Consider the following 20,650-nt stretch of genomic DNA (forward strand, 5'->3'; position numbering starts at 1 on the left):
AAATAAACAAGAAAGCAAGCCAAGGAAATTACTCAGTAGTAAATGATTGCTTAGCATATATGAAACCCTGTGTTCAATTGCCAGACTATACACACACACACACACACACACACACACACACACACACACAAAGTTGCACACTTACAACATAAAGTGATGCAACAGGCACATGATAAGTATTCCCATTTCATAAAAGAACAGGAGAGCAGAAAGGAGGCATCAAACCAAGACAAGACCAAAATCCAGCAGGAAGAATGTTAAATGTCACAGTATTATGCCCAGAATCCAGGGCACACTGGCTAGAAGTGGCATCCCAAGGAGCTTGGACATCTCTACCTGTTATGGCTTAGGTTTAGATGTCCCCCAAAAGCCTCATACAGTCATAGGCAGGACTTTTTCAGAGGTGGCTGGATCTAGTATGTGACACTGAAATTAACTCATTGTGCAATGATAGGATCAGGGCACTAGGATTTGTTGGGGACCAAAAATTTACATAGCTAATTTTACATACTTCCTTAAGGGATCAACAGATGCTTGGAATTTTTTAGTGTCAACCATTATCCCAACAGGGCTGGGCCATCTTACTAAGACTTAGACTATTAAGACTAAAACCAAAACTAAGACCACTAAAATGAAGACAAAAATGGAGATAAAGACAAAGAGGAAGGTAAAGATGAAAATGACTAGGACTATTAAAACTAAAGATGCTCTGGGGCAAGAGCCTCATTAGCTTGAGGTCCTCATTACTTTTTGAGTCATCTGATAATTTCCTCCTCAACCAATAAACACTGAAGCTCTGGTTGCCTCATGACCTTTTGTTTCTCATGAACAAATAAACATCTTAGATTCCTGCTGTACTACCATTCTCTCTCTCTCTCTCTCTCTCTCTCTCTCTCTCTCTCTCTCTCTTTCTGTCATGTGTTGTAACACTTTGAAGGAGACTAGGCTCACTGCAGGGGTCTGCAATAACTAGCATTCAACATGTCCTGAACTAGTGACATTCTTGTCAGCCTGGTGGATTGACTTGGAGTGTTTTGATGGCATTCATATCTCACATGACAATTCTAGAAACATCCTGCCAGGAACTAAAGTAAGTGCTTTCAATGCAAGTGAGAATTTTTGGGGGCTAAAACAAGGGGTAATCTCTTGCTTTAAAATGTCTTTCTTGGGCCAGGGATTTAATTCAGTGGTACATCACCTACTTGGTAAGCATTAAGTCCTGAGTTAAATTCCCAGTACCAAAAAAATAAAAACAAATTAAAAATAAAATGTCTTGGGGCTGGGGATTTAGCTCAGCGGCATGAGCGCCTGCCTTGCAAGCAGGCAGTTGTGAGTTTGATCCCTGGTACCAATAAAAACGAAAACGAAAAACACCAAAAAAAATTAAATAAATAAAATGTCTTTTCTTTTAAAGAAAACAAAATACATAGTGCCACCTGGCAGTATCACCAAAGTACTATCAAAGATAAATACAGTCTTTGGTTCCCATAAGTGAGTACTTTGGATACTTGGGACAAGATGGAGGAAAAAGGAAAAAAAATTACAGAGAGCTCATGGCAGAGGTGAAACTTTCCTGTAAGACTTTCTTGACTTGGAGATTGGTGAAATTTGTTTTAGATCCATTAAGTACTAGTACCCCCAAAGTTTCTGTTTTAGAATAGGACAATATGAAGAAAAGGAAAAACCATCCATTGTGTCATTGGTCCTGGGAAGACCCAGAGCCAAGTGAGGCCTGTGACTCCAGCCTACTTAAAGATAAAACATTCTGAAACTTGTAAATACCAACAGGCTGTTAGGAAGGTGGCTATGCAAGATGTTCTTGATCCTCATTTCCTGATAGTGGTTCAAAAAATTCAGTATACTGGTGAGAGTTGTGGAGAGACTCTTTCTTTCTTTTTTTTTTTTTTTTTTTTTGCATTTTTCCTTTTTATCAGTACCAGGGATCGAACTCACGACTGCCTTGCTTGGAAGGCAGGCGCTTATGCCGCTGAGCTAAATCTCCAGCCCGAGAGACTCTTTCTTGACCCACATCTCCAAAATTTTTAAAAACTGATGCAATGTGCCAATGATGGCAGTACGGTTACCTTCAGGGTTGGTGGTGACAGAAGCAGCAATGACAGTACAGGATCTGTGCTAGCAATAAGTTGACCATGGCAGGACAGTACCAGAGTCATGCAGCAGAGAAGTAGTTTCTTTCTCTCTGCTTCCCTCAGCCAGGCTGAGTGTGGTGCCAAATGCCTGTAGTCTCACCTACAGGAGAGGCTCAAATGGGAAAAACTCTTAAGTATAAGAACTCTTTATACTTAGACTCCTGGAGTCAATGTTATAAACCCAATGGAAAGTTACTGAACTAGTATGGGTTCATCTATGGCCTCTAAAGAAGAAGTTGCAAATATTACAATCATGGGTGTCAAAAATAAAAATTTTTAATGGGACATTTACAGCTCTCTTTCAAAGAACTAGAAAGCAATGGTTTAGTGCTAAGCAATTCTTCATTCTTTAAACATGACTGTTAATGCTAAGGGAAATACTGATTATAACACTATGTCACAACTAGAATTGTACCATAAGGAAGAGAAAAACTGGTCAAAATTGCCTAATGTTTATAGACTTTCTTTGCACTAAAGAAATAATCCTTATTTGTGTTCAAATGTATGTAAGCCATGGAAAAACCAGACAGCTCTGACTTTTAAGGCATCCACTATTACCAAGCCTGATGCTTTCTCTGCTTAACTTTTAGATCCTGAGGCTAGAACTTCTAGACAAGCCATAATTAAAGCCTCCACAAGGCTGTATCTATTCTTAGGCTGATTTTGTTCAAGCTTCTCAAGAACAATACTGTATAGGAAGTAAATGGGAAGTTCAGACTAGCCAAGTGCATATGTCCCTTTTCTCTCAGTGACCTAAAACGGTTCAGACAAGATATAGGAAAGTTTTCAGATGATCTTGATAAGAACCCTGAGGTTTTTAGAAGACTCGCTGAGACCTATGAACTAGATTAGAGAGATATAACACTGACATAAGTAGGAGGACCACTGTGGTGATGGCAGTCAGATCTGGATGGGATTGGCCTTGCCTCATACCACATGCATGGGCTAGAGTCAGACAACCCTGTGGTTGCTATGTTACTTGTAAGTAAAATATTAACTTCTAATGAGAGTCATTGGGTACAGCCTTTAATGTATGAGTTTCTTAAGTGCATTCTTAAATGTATTCTTAAGTACCTGGGGATACTTTATTTTCAGAGTTACCAAAATTTTCAGAAAAACCAAAATGTCTTGAAGAGCTCTTTGTCCTGTTATTAAAGTCAACGGGAAATTACAATAACCTAATATAGGCAGAATGACAAATCACCCAGAGCCTTAGGAATGAAAGTATGGGTCACTTCACCAGGGAAGGAACTAAGAGCTGCTGAGGTGCTTTCTGAAGGCCAAGGGAATACAGAATGGGCAGTGGAAGAATGTAGTTCTGAATACCAGTTACAACCCTGAGATCAGCTACAGAAAAGAGGATTACAATTGTACTATGTCTCCCCTAATATGTTTCTAGTATAATACAATATTGATAGACTTTACACTGGTTCTTACGGATTGTTAAACTGTGTTATAATGTTCAAGTTGTAAGATGATAAGAATAAACATCATCCAAGGAAAATTCACCTGGTGAGGGAATTAGTACATTTCTATTTGTACACAGGATAATTATAACATGTTAGGCATAATTATAAGCATGTCTTTGTATCTGGAGACTGATTTAAAGAAATTTGTCTGGTTGCCAAGTTGACAAGGAGTAGATTGTTATGGTTTATATACAGTGTCAACTTGAGAAGTCTAGAAGCTTAACTAAGTCCAGAAACAGCTCTATGTCCTGAGATGTAGAGGACAAACCTTTACCATTCTACAATATAGTTCATTGTGTCAATTTGAGAGGGTTAGAGGATCACTAAGTGATTCAGAAAGAAGACAGGGTCCTTAGTTTGTAACATCCTCAACCTGTGCAAGAGGAGGCCATTTGGATGGTGGGAGTGCTACACCCACCCCAAGGAAATATGCTGCATACAATAAAAGGAAAATGGGGCTGGGGGTTTAGCTCAGCGGCATAAGTGCCTGCTTGGCAAGCACGAGGTCATGAGTACAATCCCTGGCTCTAGACTTTGCCTTTAGCTTCAGTCTCCAGCATATAGACAACCTCTGCATACTCACACATCTGACTCTGTGGCTGATTACTGTAAGCCAATGTTGTAACTTCTTATATATTGTATATCTTGTGTTATTTCTATATCTTTAGTAAATCCTGTCTGATACACCTTGATAGACAGCAAGAGGTTTATTTTATTTTATTTTGGTACCTGGGATCGACCTATGCTTGCCAAGCAGGTACTTTATGCCACTGAGATAAATCTCTGGCCCTAAGAGGTTAATTTTAATTACACATGTCTCACTTTAACTTGGTTTTAAACACCCAGTATAACCAAAAGATGTATAAAAACAATGCTATAGTAACGTTAGATACAAAAATAACTACCAATTGGTGACTCCTGCTGGCAGTTCCCAGTTATACCAGTAGCTGAGCACTGTTGTGAGTCATTAAGAAAAACTACAATAAAATGTATAAAAGCTCAACAAGAATCTTTAAATTCTTTAGCTAAAATTGCCCTTCAAAACCACCAAACTCTTCATCTTATAGCTAAAACTGGAGAGAGACTTTTGACAAAATAACAGATTATAGACAACCTCTATCAGTAGAAGGGTTTAAGATCCAGTGAGTCACATTTGCTATACCAGTCTCTAAAAGAAGTTTTTAGATTTGGCTCTTTCCCCAACTTACTTTTCTGTTCTAGTGCTCATTCTTTAATTATGTATGCTCTGATTTCTCAGGAAATTGGTTTATTCTTAATTAGAGGCTGCCAAACTCCAAGTGATCATGCAGATGGAACCAATGGCAAATGTACTAGAGGTAGATCACCAGATCAGTCTTGTAAAAAGAGTTTATAATTGCTAAACCACAACATGACATCTACCTGAGGTCCATTAGATTGCTTCCTGTAGAAGGCTCCTGACTGCAGTCACCCCTACACTCAGCTCGAAGAACTAGATGAAAACTATACCCATTCTCCCCTAATTAAAGTTAGAGATACTTCTTCAGAGGGAGGAATATTATAGGTAGTTAAGTTATTTAGGCATGTAGGCAGTCAAATAGGGATGAGCCTCAGAATGGTCAATGTAGAAGCCAACTGTGACTAGAAGTGCAATTACAAAAACAAAAAGGGGGAATATGATTACTTCCACATGCACAATTAGGTCCTGCTATCTTTAAATTTAATAAAGTTTGTTGCAGAAAGCAAACACCTTCTATCAGAACTTTATTGGCAAAAGGATATATTTTATGAGCATGCCTAGGACTCAAGTCCTCATTTTTTTTTTTTTTTTTTTGTCTTTTTCGTTTTTATCGGTACCAGGGATCGAACTCACGACTGCCTGCTTGCAAGGCAGGTGCTTATGCCGCTGAGCTAAATCCCCAGCCCCTAGGACTCAAGTCCTATAGAAGAATATCCACAGCAAAGTGGGGTGGCCCAGTGCAATTAATAACATGTGGTCAAAGGTATGCTTGTGTGTTAACAGACAATGGAATACTGTTATGGTTGCCTTCCCAGAACACGTGATCATGGATAGAGGAACATCTCAGCCCTGTGGTGGAGCTTGCTCCCATCTGGCTCTCCAGTGCAAACATTCTCAAGAACAACTCTGGAGAAAAGCCAGACACTGCAAGTACTGAGATTCATGAAGGCTACAAAACCTATGACATAGTGGCAACTAAAGAGTAAAATGCAAGAGGCTCGCATGCTGGTGATGTGACAAGACCACCCACAAATTCCTGAAAATATGTTTGTTGCTATGATGGTCATAGCTATGATGTTCATAACTGCTTCCGTTATGAAACAAAAAGTGGCATATGTTTGTGACTAAAAATTCACAAGGGGCTAAGGATTTACCTCAGTGGCACAAGCGTCTGCCTGGCATGCATGAGGTCAAGTGTTCGATCCCCCATACAAAAAAAATTCACAATGGCTAGTTTTACATATTTCCCTAAGGGATGAATAGAAGCCTGGGCTTTTTGGTATCATCCTTTTGAGATTTCTCATTATCCTATTAGGGGTAGACCATCCGCTCACACCTAGACCAAGACCAAAAAGACTAAACCTAAAACTACTAAGCCTAGATCCCCATTAGTTTCAGATCATCATTGCTCTCTGAGTTATCCGATAATCCCCTCCTCAATCAACAAATGCTGAGGTTCTAGACGCCTTGTGGCCTTTCATATCTCATGAACAACTAGTCATCTTCTATCCACACTGTACTGCCATTTTGTCTCTTACTCCCTCTCATTTCCCCGTGCACCGTAACACCTGGCAGGAGATTGGAGCTCCAGCAGGGGTCTCTGATGGATTTAAGGTATGAGTACCACCTGCCCTAAGTACCCTGGATAAGATAATAAGGAATAGGAGGAGCTGTGGTCGCCTCTTGTTGCTTTGCTATCTTCTGCTCACCATGAACTGTTTCTCCTCTTTGATGCGTGTCTGCCATGTCCCCCTCCCTTGGAGCCAGCCCATTGTGGACTGAAACCTTTGAGCTAAATAAACCTTTCCTCCTTTAACTTTGAATGTTGGGTATTTTGTTTCAGCCCTGAGAAAAGTAACTAAGACATCACCCTTATATTCTTGCTGACTACAGCCCATATGGCCTCTCTCTTGCTGGCTTTGCATACTACCAACAGCTTCCCTCAGCAAGCATCCCACATTCCTGGAATCTTTCCCTGGCCTCGCCCTGCCAGGGATGCTTGCAGGAGCTTCAATCCTGAGCACCCTACCTGGACTCCCATATCTTCCTTTGACATCTTGATAGAAGCCTCCTTCACCCTCCAATGCTTGCATTCTACATGCCAGCAAAGCCGAGCATCAGGCAAATCATGCCAAGTTCTGCTGCTGATGTGACTGTTCCTCAACCCCCTCGAACCATAGCTGCAGTAATCCATGCACACATTTCAGGCAAAATACAGGAAAGGAAATTCCCAGGCTGTTTGGACACACCAGTCACTCCAGGTTTTTTTTTTTCTCAAATGAAAGTCTGTGAAATAAGTGTACATTTTTCCATTTGTGCATTTCTACACTCATCATTCCTGATGACTGGGGTGAATGTAAGATTCTGAGGTCCTCCTGAGGCCTTCTTCACATGGTTCCACTGAAAAGCACAAAGTTTATTTTCATGGTACTACAACTGTACCTTTCTTGGTCAAAACTTTGCACATGTACATTTTCTGGCTAACTTTCAAGGTTTTAAATTTTTTTCTATTTTACTCCTTTTGTTTGTGATTCTCACTAGAAATCTGGGTAAATGAAGCCAGCAATGTTGTGCCACAGCTTGGGTGATGCATTGCCTGGAAGTCTTCTCTATTGCATAAGCTAGTCTGTGACTTCATTTAGCCCCCTGTGAATCCTCAGGGGGCTAACAAAATGCAATCAAGGTTTTTGTCATGGTATAATGTGGGTGACCTTCAGTCCACAGCCCCGGAGTCCTTGTTTCCATTTGAAAGATCACAGACCTGACCTTTGCACATTCCTGTAGCCTTCTGGGCCTCTGAGACGTCCCTGAGCTCCACTCACAGCACAATCTCCAGTCCGCTCCTCCAGACTCCTCCAACCATTCCAAAGGCTCCAATCCTTGAGGAATCACAAGTGCCTCCTTTCTTAGTACCAGTTTTCTGCTTTAGTTTTTTATCACTCAATCAACTTGCCAAAACAAGAGGTTTGTTTGGCTTATAGTTTCAGTTTAGGGGTTCCAGGCCTCATTCAGGCAAGTCTGTCAGTTTGGGCCTTTGGAACCAGAACTTGAGTAAGGCTGCTCCCCTGGAGCCTTCCAGTACCTCCCAGGGACCTACAGCCTTTCTAGCCCACCTCCTAAGGGTTCTACCATTTCACAGTCGTGGAATCCTTGGGACCAAGCCTTCATATGTAGCTGGGCTTTTAGAAAAATTTAAACAGAAGGAAGATAAAGAGAAAGATGAAGAAAGACATTAAAAACAGAAAGAACATAGAAAAATGATAAATATGGAAAAACATAAAAAGAAAAATACAAAGAAAGAAGTACATAAAAATGAGAAGAAAAATAAGGCAGAAAAAAAGATAAATATGGGAAAATGGGAAGGATAAAAGAAAATGAAAGGTGACAACCCAGAGTTTTAAGCCTTATAACAAGAAGCCTACAGTGCAGGATGAGAACACAAACAGAACCTCCAAAGTACAAACTATTATAGGCAGCTAAGTTAGATAGAAATAATATACATTCAGAGAAGGACTAAAACCTGGAGGAAGTTGGCAGCAAAAAATAGGCATCAGAATTATGGCTGGGGGTGAATCTGCAAAGAGCTAGGCCTCAGAAGGAAAGGCAATAGCCAGGCCTGCAAGCCTCCCTAGAGATAAATAGCAATTTGAGAGTATATTGTAATCAACACCATCTGGACAGTGAGCCCAGATAGGCATTAGGCACATGTAGGTGGTCACCAGAGCATCCAGAATCCCCTCCCTTCCCCAAAATGGCTTTGCTCTTTCCATGTACTCTTCCTTGAAGAATCATTTCCCTACCAAATCAATATTAGCTATGTTACTACACTTGTAATCCTATAGGCTGGTTGTAGTTTGGGCCATGTTGTACTGACATTGTGATTTTGTTGTATAAATTACTCTGACAAACAGCCTCGGTGGCCACCCACTCAGGACCTCTCTCGGATATCCCAAAGCTATCCTTCTTTCCAATAAATCTCTCCCAACTTCCTCCTTTGGTTTGCAACTTCATTCCTCCATGTTGTGGGAGTCATATTTTCCTGTGTTAAAACAAGAAGCTGTGCCAGGTAAGCAACTCAGAAACCCCAATATCAGTGTTCACACTGAAAGACAGGTCAGAATGGCAGTAGCATCATTAAGTGTTGTCCTCTCCACTTGAGAGACAATCACCCAGCTGCATGGTTGTCCGGGAGTAGGGAACAGAGAATGGGCAGCTGGGGTCTTACATCAGAAAATTAGTGTGTGGTGAGAACATGGCAGGATGTGGAACGTGATGCTACTGAATAGCCTAGAAATAAAGCTTAATGAGGACATGAAATGCCTGGCTTGATGTAACATAAAGGACAATATCATAAAAATATCAGGTGGGTCTCTAGATACAGACACACATGTAAATGACAACAGGGTACAATGAAATCTCTACCTTAGGATAAAAATAAACTTCTAGGTGGGTTAAAGAGGAAATATAAAAATAGTAAAACCCTACCAAAAAAAGGGAAACTTCAGTGTGGAAAGCTTTTCTAAGCATTTTTTTTTTGAGACAAGGTCTCAATATGCAATTCAGACTGGACTTGAACTCACTATGTAGCCCAGGCTGGCCTCAAACTCATGACAATTCTCCTGCCTCAGCCTCCTGAGTGCTGGAATTATAGGTGTGTGCCATTACACCCAGTTTTTATGAAACACAATTTAAAAGAAAAGATGAGGATAGGTGATGGCTTTGTGTCAAGTAAAGGGTCAGCTGCATTCTTGGCGTGGCATCTGCAGCCCAGATGTGGAACAGGGCTTCACCGAGCACAGCGAGGTTGGCAAGGGCCAGGGGCCCATAGAATGAGCTTCTGATGAGGCTCCTGCCCCTGCCTCAGCCTAGGGAAGTGAAGCAGCAAGTCCTGGGGATCCCCCTCCAGAACCATGGCAGGTTGCATGCTTGTTGTATCTGAGTTACCAGGCTCCAATGGCAGAGGGAGATGAACTAAGATGAGTGGAACTATTACATGTAATGATCCTGAGAAATCAACCAAAATTTAAGACAGGCCATATATTTGAAATTGAAGAAAAGGAACACAAAAACACCAAATGATCACTAAGGACACTTCACTATTGAAGTGGAAATGCTGAGGACAAAGAGGTAAGCTGTCACATGACAGGCTGCAGCCTGTCCCAGTATTGGACCCTGGCTGTTCACAGCAGACCAGCAACTACAGGTGGTATTGGCCCACACATGCCACACTGGGGCCTGCAGGATCAGAGGTCTTGCTGTGAGTCCACACTGGGGCCTGCAGGATCAGAGGTCTTGCTGTGAGTGAGGGTAGGCATCTTAGTGTCTTCTGTTGCCAGAACAAGACATCAGGGTATTTTGTGCAGAAAGGGTTTTACTTAGCTCATGGTCATGGAGCAAGAACATTGCATAGTAAATGTGAGGCTCTGGCCACACTGCAACATGGCAGGGTGTGGGGGTAGCACTATATAAGGAAAAAATCTCATGATGAAATGGGAGGCACTGTGGAGAAAACACATCTGCCAGCCAGCACTGACTCTTCCTTGGGTAGGGACCCATCACACTACTCCCACCCATAAAGATCCCATCATTCCACAAACCAAGCATCCAGCACATGAACCACAGGGACACTCCTAGCCACAGCATCAGATAAATGGATTTCACTGCAGTGCAGATTACAACAGCAAAAAGAGAAATAAACTGAGAGATTCTGATTGGTAAGGGAAAATTAAATAAACTATGGTTTATCCTTGCAGTGTAATGCAGTATATGAGGATAAATGTTACCACCAATGAATTTCAAAAAAAAAAAAACCACAATGTTGAGTGCAAAAAGCATATCCATAAAGATCAAATACATCATGATCAATTTTATGGAAAGTTTTAGTGTGTAAAAGAATATAATAGAGTGTGTATGGACACACACAACTGTGTACCACCCAAAGCAGACTGACTGGTGGTGACCCATAGGGTCTGCAAGAAGACTGAAGGGAAAACTCTGGTTATTCTTGTACGTTTATGTTTTTACAAATAAAATAGAAAAATGGACCGAATATGGGGAAAGAATGTTAAAGCTTTAAGTTGTTTTTAATTTTAATGACAGTGCAAAAGGCTCTTAGTGGCAGATGCACTGGTATCATACTCAGTGCTAGACACTCAACGTATGTCCTGACTGAAGATACAGAAAACAGGAGAGAGAATGTTCAGGACTGACTGGCAGCACACAGCTTGGAGCATGTAATGTGTGGCTTGTCCACATCAAGACCACTTGTGTGCAAAACACACTAGATTTCCAGACCTAGCATGAACAAAGAATGTGGAACCTCTCTCCTGCTTCTTTCCTAAAGTGTGGCACGGGATTCAATACAACATGACCCCATATCCCATGATGAGACAAGGTTGGCTGCAGAGGGAGCCACTATATCTGGCACCTGGCAATACCTGTTCTGGCTGACAGCTGCAGGGAGAGAGGATGAACCAGATCACTGGAGCATGCTGCTTTGAAGACTGACAGGGACTCCCAGTCAGGATTCTGGGGGCAGATAGAAAGAAGGTGCAGCCACTCACTAAGAAGAATCCAGAAGGCAATCTTCAGGGAGGTAGAACTATCCACACCCACACCCACCACGCAAACAGAGCCTGATTCCTGCCTCGTCAAAGACCAGGGAGGGAGCTCAGCTCCGTAGTGCTCACAGCCTGAGTCTCCAACCAGCTACATCCTGGGCACAAACATGGGACTCCAATTCCCTTCCCTCTGTGAAATGACATCAAAGTGACTGTTTAAGATGGGGCTCAGCATGCCAGGCACCCCGAGGCACATCTTCCTCAACAGTTAGGCTTGACAAGCTACGGATGCTCACAGATGGGGGGTGTCTGATTCCAGGGCCCCTTGCAGGACAGGATCCTCTGTAAGTGTACTACTGCCTTGACCAGGTGACCAGCACCAAAGAGCACAGCCACTTAAACCAGTACAGGCAGTGGTGACTTCTATTCTCAGCTGAGCATTGAGGAACCAGGGATTTGAGGGGCAGCAGGCTGGGCATGAGGCTCCTTCCCATGGCAGCAGCAAGTGTAGGCGGCTGCACAGAGTGGAGGAGCTTCAGTGTGGGAGAGCGTGAAGTCACGCATTTAAGGAAAAAATAACCTGAGTTAGGCTTTAAAAAGCAAGAGGGGCTGTCATACAAAAGGCCCCCGCAGACCCTTCTCCTGGACCATTACTGCTCCCACAGGGGCTAGGCATGCAGAAATGGGAAGGGATGTTGGGATCTAAGAGAGTTTCTCAGAGAGGGTGACCTTCCCATACCAGAATGGACAGGCGTCTGGTGAAGGGCAGAGAGCAGGAGAAGGCAAATCCTAAAATGAACTCACAGAAGGCTCTGAGGACCCTGGGAAATGGACCGTGATGTCAGGAGCAGTAACCTACCAGAACCAGAGGCCTAGTCTACAAAATAGTCATGTGTTGCAATCTGAAGAAATCTGCAAGTAAACCTAAGATATTTTTGGAAAGGTTATCTCCCTCCTCTCTCTCTCTGTCTCCCCCCCCCCCCCGCTTTCAGGAGATTAACCTGACATACCTGGTCTAGTCCCTAAACATCTGCAATCTAATGCAAGAAGCCTTGTTGCCTGTCCAGGAACACTTTTCCCTCTGATGTGCCTTGGAGCTTCTTGGAATCCTGCTCCTACTTCTACAAGTGAGAGGACATCTACCCATTCTCACACCAACATCTGCACATAATAGGCACTTTATGGGTGTTCTCAGTGAATAAACATGAGCACACACTGCCATGAAGCCTCTAAGTTCAGGAAGAGCAGAGACAGGTGTGGCCATGTTAGAATGGGACTGCACATTTGCCTTTCCTTCCCTTCACCAAACACTTGCATCCTACCAAGTAGGCCTGAAGCCTACTGTGTACATCCCACCTGTGACCTACTGTGTGCACTGCACCTTCCACATCCTACTGTGTGTTTCCTACTGTGCACCTGTGTTATACTGTGTGCATCCAACTACCTGCATCCTACTCATCCTCCCACCTGTATAGTACTATGTACACTCACTTCCCTCCCTCATCCTCTGACTGTGTCCTAGCACACACTAGGTAATATGTTCTACATTGCCAAACCCTAATACACTATATGTTTTTTATACCCACACACATGAAAAGTATAAGCTATAAATTAGGCACAATAACAACAATAACCAATTTTTGTTCCAAATCTGTAAGTGAATGGGTGTCACTTATTTCAAGGTCTCTACTGAAGTTTGTACAGGATCAATGTTCTCCAGCACAAATTACCTTGTTATCAGTTGTTTTTAACTTCCAAATTTATTGTCTTTTCCATCAAAATTAAGCATTCATCATGCACTGTCACCATAACCTTTGCAGTTTGACGTGCAATGGCAAAACTAGCATGAATTTCCTTTCCCTTAACAATTTCTTAAGAGATTTGTTCTTTATGTATAACCTAGAATGTGACTTTTTTCTTTTCTAATTCAAGAATTTTACCTTTTCACTTAAAAGAAACACTTTATAGGAATACTTAAAGGAAACACTTTTGCTTTGGTACATCTGAAATGCCAGTCTCCCAACTCTTGTACTATTCTTAAGTAAAATATAAGAATTACTAGCACACAAACGCTGAAGTATTGCAACTGCCCCTTTGATAGCCAAGAAGGCTACTTAGGGACTAGTGGGCACACAGGTTGGATCAGGGAGATACAGGACACAGGACTTACTCAAGGCTCAAAGAAAGAGTAGGGAGAGGGATGGCACAAGGTTGCATCATGCTGCACAAAAATGAGCCTACTGAAAGAAAACTTGTGGATTGTACCTTTCAGTAATTTTCCACTTAATATTTGCAGACTTATTCAGCCATGAATAAAGGAAACTGCAGAAAACAAAACCATGAGAAAGGAAGCTTACTGAATATCCACATCCATGTGAATTATAATATCTGTGTCCTGCACCTGCACTCTGCCAACTGCTTGTCAACATCTACATCTACCACTTGCATCTTATCACTTGCACCCTAACATCTGCACTCTATCATTTGTATCTTATCATCTGCATCTTACGCCTGCAACCCATTATCTGCATCCTAATACCTGCATCCCAACACGAGCATGTTACCTGCATCCCCTCATCTGCATTCAGTTACCTCCATAATAACAAGTACATCCCATCACTTTCATCCTACAATGTGTATTCAATCATCTGCATCCTAATACCTGCATTTTGCATCCTACCACATGCATCCTAACACCTGTATTCCATAACCTGCATCCCGCCACCTGCATCTTTCACCTGAAACATATCACCTGCATCCCAAGAGCTGCATCCTATAACCCAGGTCCTAACACCATTATTCTGTTACATGACTCCTCTCACCTGCATTGTAACACCTACATCCTACCACATACATTCTATCACCTGCATCCATCAAATCCTGTGTCATCTGCATCACCTGAATCCTACCATCTGCATCATATCACATGCATTATGTCACCTGCATCTCAACACTTACATCTCATCACCTGCATTCTGTCAATACACCCTATCACCTGAATCCTAACACTTGCATTCCATCTCCAACATCCAACACCTACCTCCTTTCACCTGTATCATATCATCTGTATCCAAGCACTTGCATCACATCACCTGCATCCCCTCATATGCATTCTAATATCTACTTCCTTTGCTTGTATGCTGTCACATTATCCCATTGCCTATATCCCATCACCTGCATTCTGCCACCTGCAGCCGTCATCTGCACCCCATCACTTATATCCCAACATAGGACTTGGTCAGCTCCCCCACCCTGAATTCCCCAAGAAGGATCACTTGGGATACATGAGATCTCCTGTTTTCAACAATGTTTCTGACAAAGGCAACAGAATATAAATGAAGAAAGAGGTCCCAGGTAACTGAGAAATGATACAAAAGGAAAACAAACTCTAGGGGAACCATGGCACAACAGGCACCCAAGAAGAAAAGCACGAGCTGTGAGGGCAAGTGTCCGTGCACCTGGGACTGGAAGGCCTAAAGCAGCCTGCAGGCACCCAGCTGCCTTCAGTCACTCTTGACCAGAAATAGGTCAGTGGCCAGAGAAGCACAGATGTTGTGGGGTACACTGTGTCAGCCTAATGGTGACATTCCATTGATGGCTGGATAACTGATAAGTTGACAGCTGGCTCCTGAGATGAGGTCTAATGGGAAATGCAGTCTGTGTCAAGTCAAGACACCAAGACCTCAAGAAAACTAGGAGGAGCACATCTTCCATGGGACCAGCTCTCTCCTGCCATCCTGGAGCTATATAAGAAGACAGAAATCTGCAGACATAAGGACAGAGGCATTCTACTTTCCCAAATCATTTTTTCTTGTTTTGCCGGTTTTCTTTCTGTTGATTGCATTATTAAAAGACAGCAAATTAAGCCAAGACCAATCACTGTGCTTGTCACAGTGGAGAAGGGGGCAGTGTTAGTGCTCACTTACCTGCCAGAACTCACTGCCTGAGTCACCACCATGTGCGGCTTTCCTCTGGCATCTTAATGAGAGGTGCTTTGAATTGGAGTGATTTTGAAAGCCACTGGAAGACAGTGCAACTCAAGGTGGATCTGTGACCTGGAGCAACCAGGTAACCTGCAGTTGAGCCAGTCCCAGCCCTATGCACCAGGCCCCTGGGATCTGTGCAGACACTGCAAAGAGGCTGCCCCAACTGCAACTCCATGCCTGGGTGTGAGGAGCAGCTCAACACTCACTGGTGCCCTCCAATGGGTCTTATCCATGCTATCCTGCACTGCTAATGCCACAGCAAGGGACAAAGTTCAGTGTGGCCAGATTTGGCGTGCATCCTGGATGCCTGGCAGGACTGCTGGCCTGGGCTTCAGAAGACCCTGGTACATGCATCCATGTATGTATATTATGCACGAGTATACTGTGCACATATCTGTGTGCACAAATGCATGTGTGCACTGTGCCTCTGTGTAATGTGCACACAGCTATATGTGCTCTGGTATACATATATGCATGTGTTTGGGTGTGTGTACGTGTGTCCTGGTACACTATGTGCAGTGTACACATAGTACATGCACCCTGCATCTGTGTAGTGTGCCTACATCTGTATGTGTACTGTTGTGTGCATGAGTACATACATTCTGGTTGTGTATGGGTACATATGTACACATATCCAGGTGCACATGTGTGCATAAGTACACACATATGTACTTGTGGTCAAGGGTTTTCCTACACTGCATCAGCACACTTACCAAGAATAAAAATTTTAGTCACTAGCCCTTTGAAATTCACAATATCTAACCATCTGATTATTAAAGATAAGTGATTGTTTAATTGAATTTTCCATAAAAGTTCAGCTGTGTGGTTCAGATCCATGTCCCTAGAGCAGAGCACTCTGATTCCAGAAAGGACCCATGTAGTAGACGTCTGTCAATCCTAAGGAAGCGTGACTTGTTTGGCAACTTCACTGCACAACTCTGTACATAGCATACTGTGTCCTCTTTATTCAATTATTCCCTTAAAACTAAATCCCTAGTCACATGAGCAGTGGACTCCTCCTGCTTAACTGGATGGAACCTTTATATTAAAAGAATAACATATGTTACCAAAAAAATAACTTACAAACTCAGCATTTAACCACATAAAAATGCTAACATGTGTTTAATTTTGTTGTCCCATCATCATCATCATCATCATTGTCTCCTGACAGGAAGCAGAGTAAGACCCACTGGGAAAAAGGTCAGAGCTGGCCTCATGTCCAGAAAGCACATAGAATCAACTCTGAACCACTCTTAAAAGCTAGAATAAACATACATTAAAACTGCTGCCATGAGTTTCTGTGGAGCACAATGGGGATAGAAAGTGAATCTGATTTCAAGGAAGGTTGGTAGCCTCATGATCCTGGACTCAATTCCCTGAGAACTAACCTTTGTAACAATTTGAGTTCAGGGAAGGACAAATTCTATTTCCTCTAGTAAGCTTCAAAAACGAAATGATGAAATACATGTCTTAGAGCCACCCCATAAACATGGGAGCTGAGAGTTTGTGGCATTACAAAAGCTCAGTCCTGAAACAACCCAATTTGTTTCATGGTCATAGGAAGAGGCAGATTTGCCCTGGACTGTGCCTGACCCCTCTATTGTCCTGCCTGAGCAATATGCAGGTATCTGTCCACTCATGCTCTGCTTTCTGTCCCGTTCCAAGAAACACCTGGACCTTCAAAGAAGTCATTGACTGTGAATGCAACTCTGAAAGACTTAGGCAGCATCTCACATGTTGAGCTACATAACCTGTGTAAGACTGAACACCTCAGAAAACGAAATGATGGTAGAAGACTTGATTTGGGAGACTGCTGTCTGCAAGTCCTCTGTACCCCAGGCAGCTGCAAGGAGCCCCGTCTACCACAGGCAGAAAGGCCCGGCAGTTGCCCGGGAAGCTGGGAGGGTCCTGGGAGAGGCACCTGGCAGCTCACATTGAATTTAGCTCATGGGATATTTGAAGTTGCTTTTTGCTGCCACTTGTAACATTTTCACTGTGGCTGATGGCCAGCAGGAAACTGGTCCTCGGGTAGGCAGCATGGGTTGGTGGGCCACAGAATCAGAGAATCAGGCTAAACCCCCAGGATAGCCCCTGGTACGAGCAGTGCCTTATGGCCATGAGGGAATCCTTTGGCTTTTCTTTCTTTCTTTCTTTCTTTTTTTTTTTTTTGTCCTTTTCCTTTTTATCAGTACCGGGGATCGAACTCACGACTGCCTACTTGTAAGGCAGGCACTTATGCCGCTGAGCTAAATCCCCAGCCCCTGGGAATCCTTTTTCTAGGTAGCTTTCTTCCAGCAGATTAAGGCCTGAGCCTGGATTTGATCAGAACCCCGCACACTTTTACATACATCATCCTAGCTCAGCAGGATGGATTTGCACTGCTATCAGTCCACATACTTCCTGGAAATGGGGCAAGGTCTCTTCCTCCAGAGGCCTGTAGCAGGTATCCCAGTCAGAGCTCAGCTGGGAGAGGGTCCTCAGTCAGAAGGAGTTCAGAAGGGTGTGAACAAGGGACTGGGCTGGGGAAAGGTTCCACCTCAAAGCCTGCACCTGGCAACTACACCTATCCTTAAATTTGGCTGATGTTACCATTGGAAGGGACTCCTGCCACCTGAAAGACACCACACAGGTTCCCTACCTTCCCCCACTGCAATGCCCTGTGTTAGTGTTTAGGCCAGTCTTCCACCTGCCAGACACACACCTTCAGGCCAGGGTGGGACTCAACCTCAGCAACAGCTACTAACCTGGTACTAAGAATGATACCCAGCACAAGGAAATCTAATCACCCTTTTCAAAAACTGTGAGCCTGCCTGGCCCCCCAACCAGCCCACCAGAAGGATGGAAACACACTCATTGTCACAGGCAACTTTTTTTCATATTGTGTGTAAATGTGCACACACATACACATTTTAGTCATTTAAAAGTATGACCTTCACATTCATTAAGGCTACTTAAGGGGTATATTTTAAATGAAATGCTATATAATATTCAAAATTACCAGAATAATGAGTTAACAGGAAAACTGTCTTTGCAGAAAAACTATGACTGTGATTTTCCAAAATAGGATTAGATTGCTCGTATGTATCAACCAAAAATAAATTCTACTGCTTTGCAGTAGAAATTGCACAGCCAGTTTCCAAAAACAGAAATGCAGGGGCCTGGCATCTCAGAGATGGGCTGGACCTGCGGCCAGCCCACAGCACACAACCGTCCACACTCAACACTGTAGGTCCCATTCAACCACCCCCATGCTGATTTGCCTGTAGACATCCTCTCGCTTGGAGCTGGTGGAAATTCTCCAGTAACACAGCACTTAATTTAATAAAGGAACTCACCAACTTCAAATTGCAATAAATTTACCAAACATGTTCACTGTTTATGGAGAGAGGTTTACAGTAAGAAAGGGTCGACAGAAGCAGGCACATCCGTGTACAGAGTGTTCTGTTGGGTGGATTTTCACTTCCTCCAGCCTCACATACCGGCTGCTTTCGTCCCTGTCCTCCCAGCCATGGTCCTCGCAGGAAGTCACCCTCGCTGGCCGCTCTATTCTTGTCCCCTCGACCGGGGACCTGCAAGTACAACCTCAGGGAACCAAGAACTCCGCTAAGGTAAAGAGCAGTCGGAAAGCCTACCCAAAACATGGGTTGTAAACTTTGAATGGAATCCGGATACCAACGACACAGAGGAGAAACGGAGATGAGGGCCCCTGGCGGCGCGCGGCGCTTAACAGGCCCGGCCTGACTCCCAAGGGCGCGTGGCCTCAGAGGGTGGCCGGCAGCAGTACGGGTAAGAGGCGTTTAGGTCGGGGTCCGAGGGCACGTAGCCTGGCAGCTCCACCGACGGGTGGCCGCCACAGCACACCTCCACGCCCACCTCGTCGCGAGCATGGAAGACGCCCACGTTGATGAAGGACACCGCGTGGTGCGCCGCGAAGCCCGTGCAGTCCCCGGGGCCAACGAGGTCCGACTCCTCAGCAGACAGAATAGAGGCCTCACTCGGCCGCGGCTGCAGCCTCCGCGCCCGCTTTCCCCGCCGGCCACGCCGCGATCGAGAGGCCGAGGGCTGCGCGCGGAGCCCTGGGCCACTGCGGGGCCGCGAGGGGGTCCGGTTCCCCCTCCGCCGGCCGCGCCGGCCGCGCCGGGCCTGCGAAGACTTGTAGTTCTTGACGAGCAGGAGGCTGAGCAGGCCCAGCAGGCACTCGAGCGAGTTGAAGACAGTGGAGAGCACCAGGCCGCGCTGGTAGTCCTTGAGCTGGCGGCACTTGGCAGACGTGGCGCTGTCCAGCGGGTTGCGCGCGCGCGACGCAGAGCCAGGGGCCGGGGGCGCAGGGCCGGGGGCCGCGGCCGGTGCGCGCGCAGGCAGGCAGTAGTGCGAGTACTTGCGCTCCACCAGTGACACCGTGTCGCCGTCGATCACGGCACCCGCGAAGGCGCTGAGGACGCCAAGCATAAACACCAGGACGCCCAGCAGCAGCAGATTCTGGCCGCCTGCCGGCCCCGGGACCCCAGCCACCGCCCCCGCCTCGCCCGGTGCCGCCTCGGGGGCTGCTGGGGCCCCGGGGACACCAAGCCCAGCACCTGGTCCCGGAGCGGACCCCGGTCCGGCGGGCGGCGCTCCCCGGGGCCCGCAGCACAGCAGCGCGGCGCCCAGCAGCGAGAGGCCGGCGGCCAACAGCAGCCCCGAGTAGAAGGCGCCGGCGGCCGCGCCCAGGCGGAACGGCTCCCCGCGCAGCTCTGAACCCAGCGCAAAGCACTTGAGGCCGACGGCGGCGGCGCTGAGCGCGCAGGCGAGCAGCAGGCAGGAGGAGAGCGCGGCGCAGGCCCCGCGGACGCTGCACTTCATCCTCCGCGCCCGAGCCGACCCGCGCCCCGCGCGCCCGCCGCCGCCCGCCGCCGCCCGCGCCGCCTGCGCCTCCTCCCGGCGCCGCGCGGCGGGCCCGCCGGCCTCCTCCTCATCCTCCCGCGTCTTCCCGGGCCCGCGCCGCAGCCGCCGCCGCCGCCGCCGCCGCCGTCGCCTGGGCCCGCATCCTCCGCGACCCCGCGCCGGGAACTCGGGCGACGCCGAGTTCCGCAGGGCGCGCGCGCCCCCTCCCCAGCCCGCCCGCGGTCCCGCGAGCCTGGCACCGCCTTCTGGGTCTCCCCTGCCTCGCCCTCCGGGGCCTGGGGCTCCACCCCTGCACCTCCCTCCTCTCTGTGTCCTGGGACTGCACCTCCCTACCCTCCGGCGCAGCGGCTCTCCACGCCCCCGCCCGCAGCGCCGGAAAGCA

General features: G+C 45.6%; 2 protein-coding genes across 4 annotated transcripts in view; one reads left to right on the forward strand and one right to left on the reverse strand.

Annotated features, from left to right (window-relative positions):
* The window catches only part of Pigg (phosphatidylinositol glycan anchor biosynthesis class G (EMM blood group)), a 78,200-nt gene extending 71,546 nt beyond the window's left edge, over positions 1-6,654 (forward strand). For all 3 annotated transcript variants that reach the window (XR_001200175.2, XR_001200176.3, XR_010040823.1), the window contains exon 14: positions 1-6,654. This exon is cut by the window's left edge. The gene's annotated coding sequence lies outside the window, so the exon portion shown is untranslated.
* Positions 6,655-18,723: 12,069 nt separating this feature from the next.
* On the reverse strand, positions 18,724-20,294 carry Tmem271 (transmembrane protein 271). Its single transcript, XM_063230032.1, has one exon. The coding sequence runs from the start codon at positions 20,224-20,226 to the stop codon at positions 19,108-19,110; it is 1,119 nt and encodes a 372-aa protein (XP_063086102.1). The 5' UTR covers positions 20,227-20,294; the 3' UTR covers positions 18,724-19,107.
* Positions 20,295-20,650: the final 356 nt, after the last annotated feature.

The sequence above is a fragment of the Cavia porcellus genome, unplaced genomic scaffold (assembly GCF_034190915.1).
Source record: "Cavia porcellus strain 051 isolate PalLab524CR breed Dunkin Hartley unplaced genomic scaffold, mCavPor4.1 scaffold_18, whole genome shotgun sequence".
Lineage (NCBI taxonomy): Eukaryota > Metazoa > Chordata > Mammalia > Rodentia > Caviidae > Cavia > Cavia porcellus.

Bases quoted from the DNA above. Each gene is read 5' to 3' on its own strand.
- Tmem271 (XM_063230032.1), bottom strand. From the start codon at position 20,226: ATGAAGTGCAGCGTCCGCGGGGCCTGCGCCGCGCTCTCCTCCTGCCTG.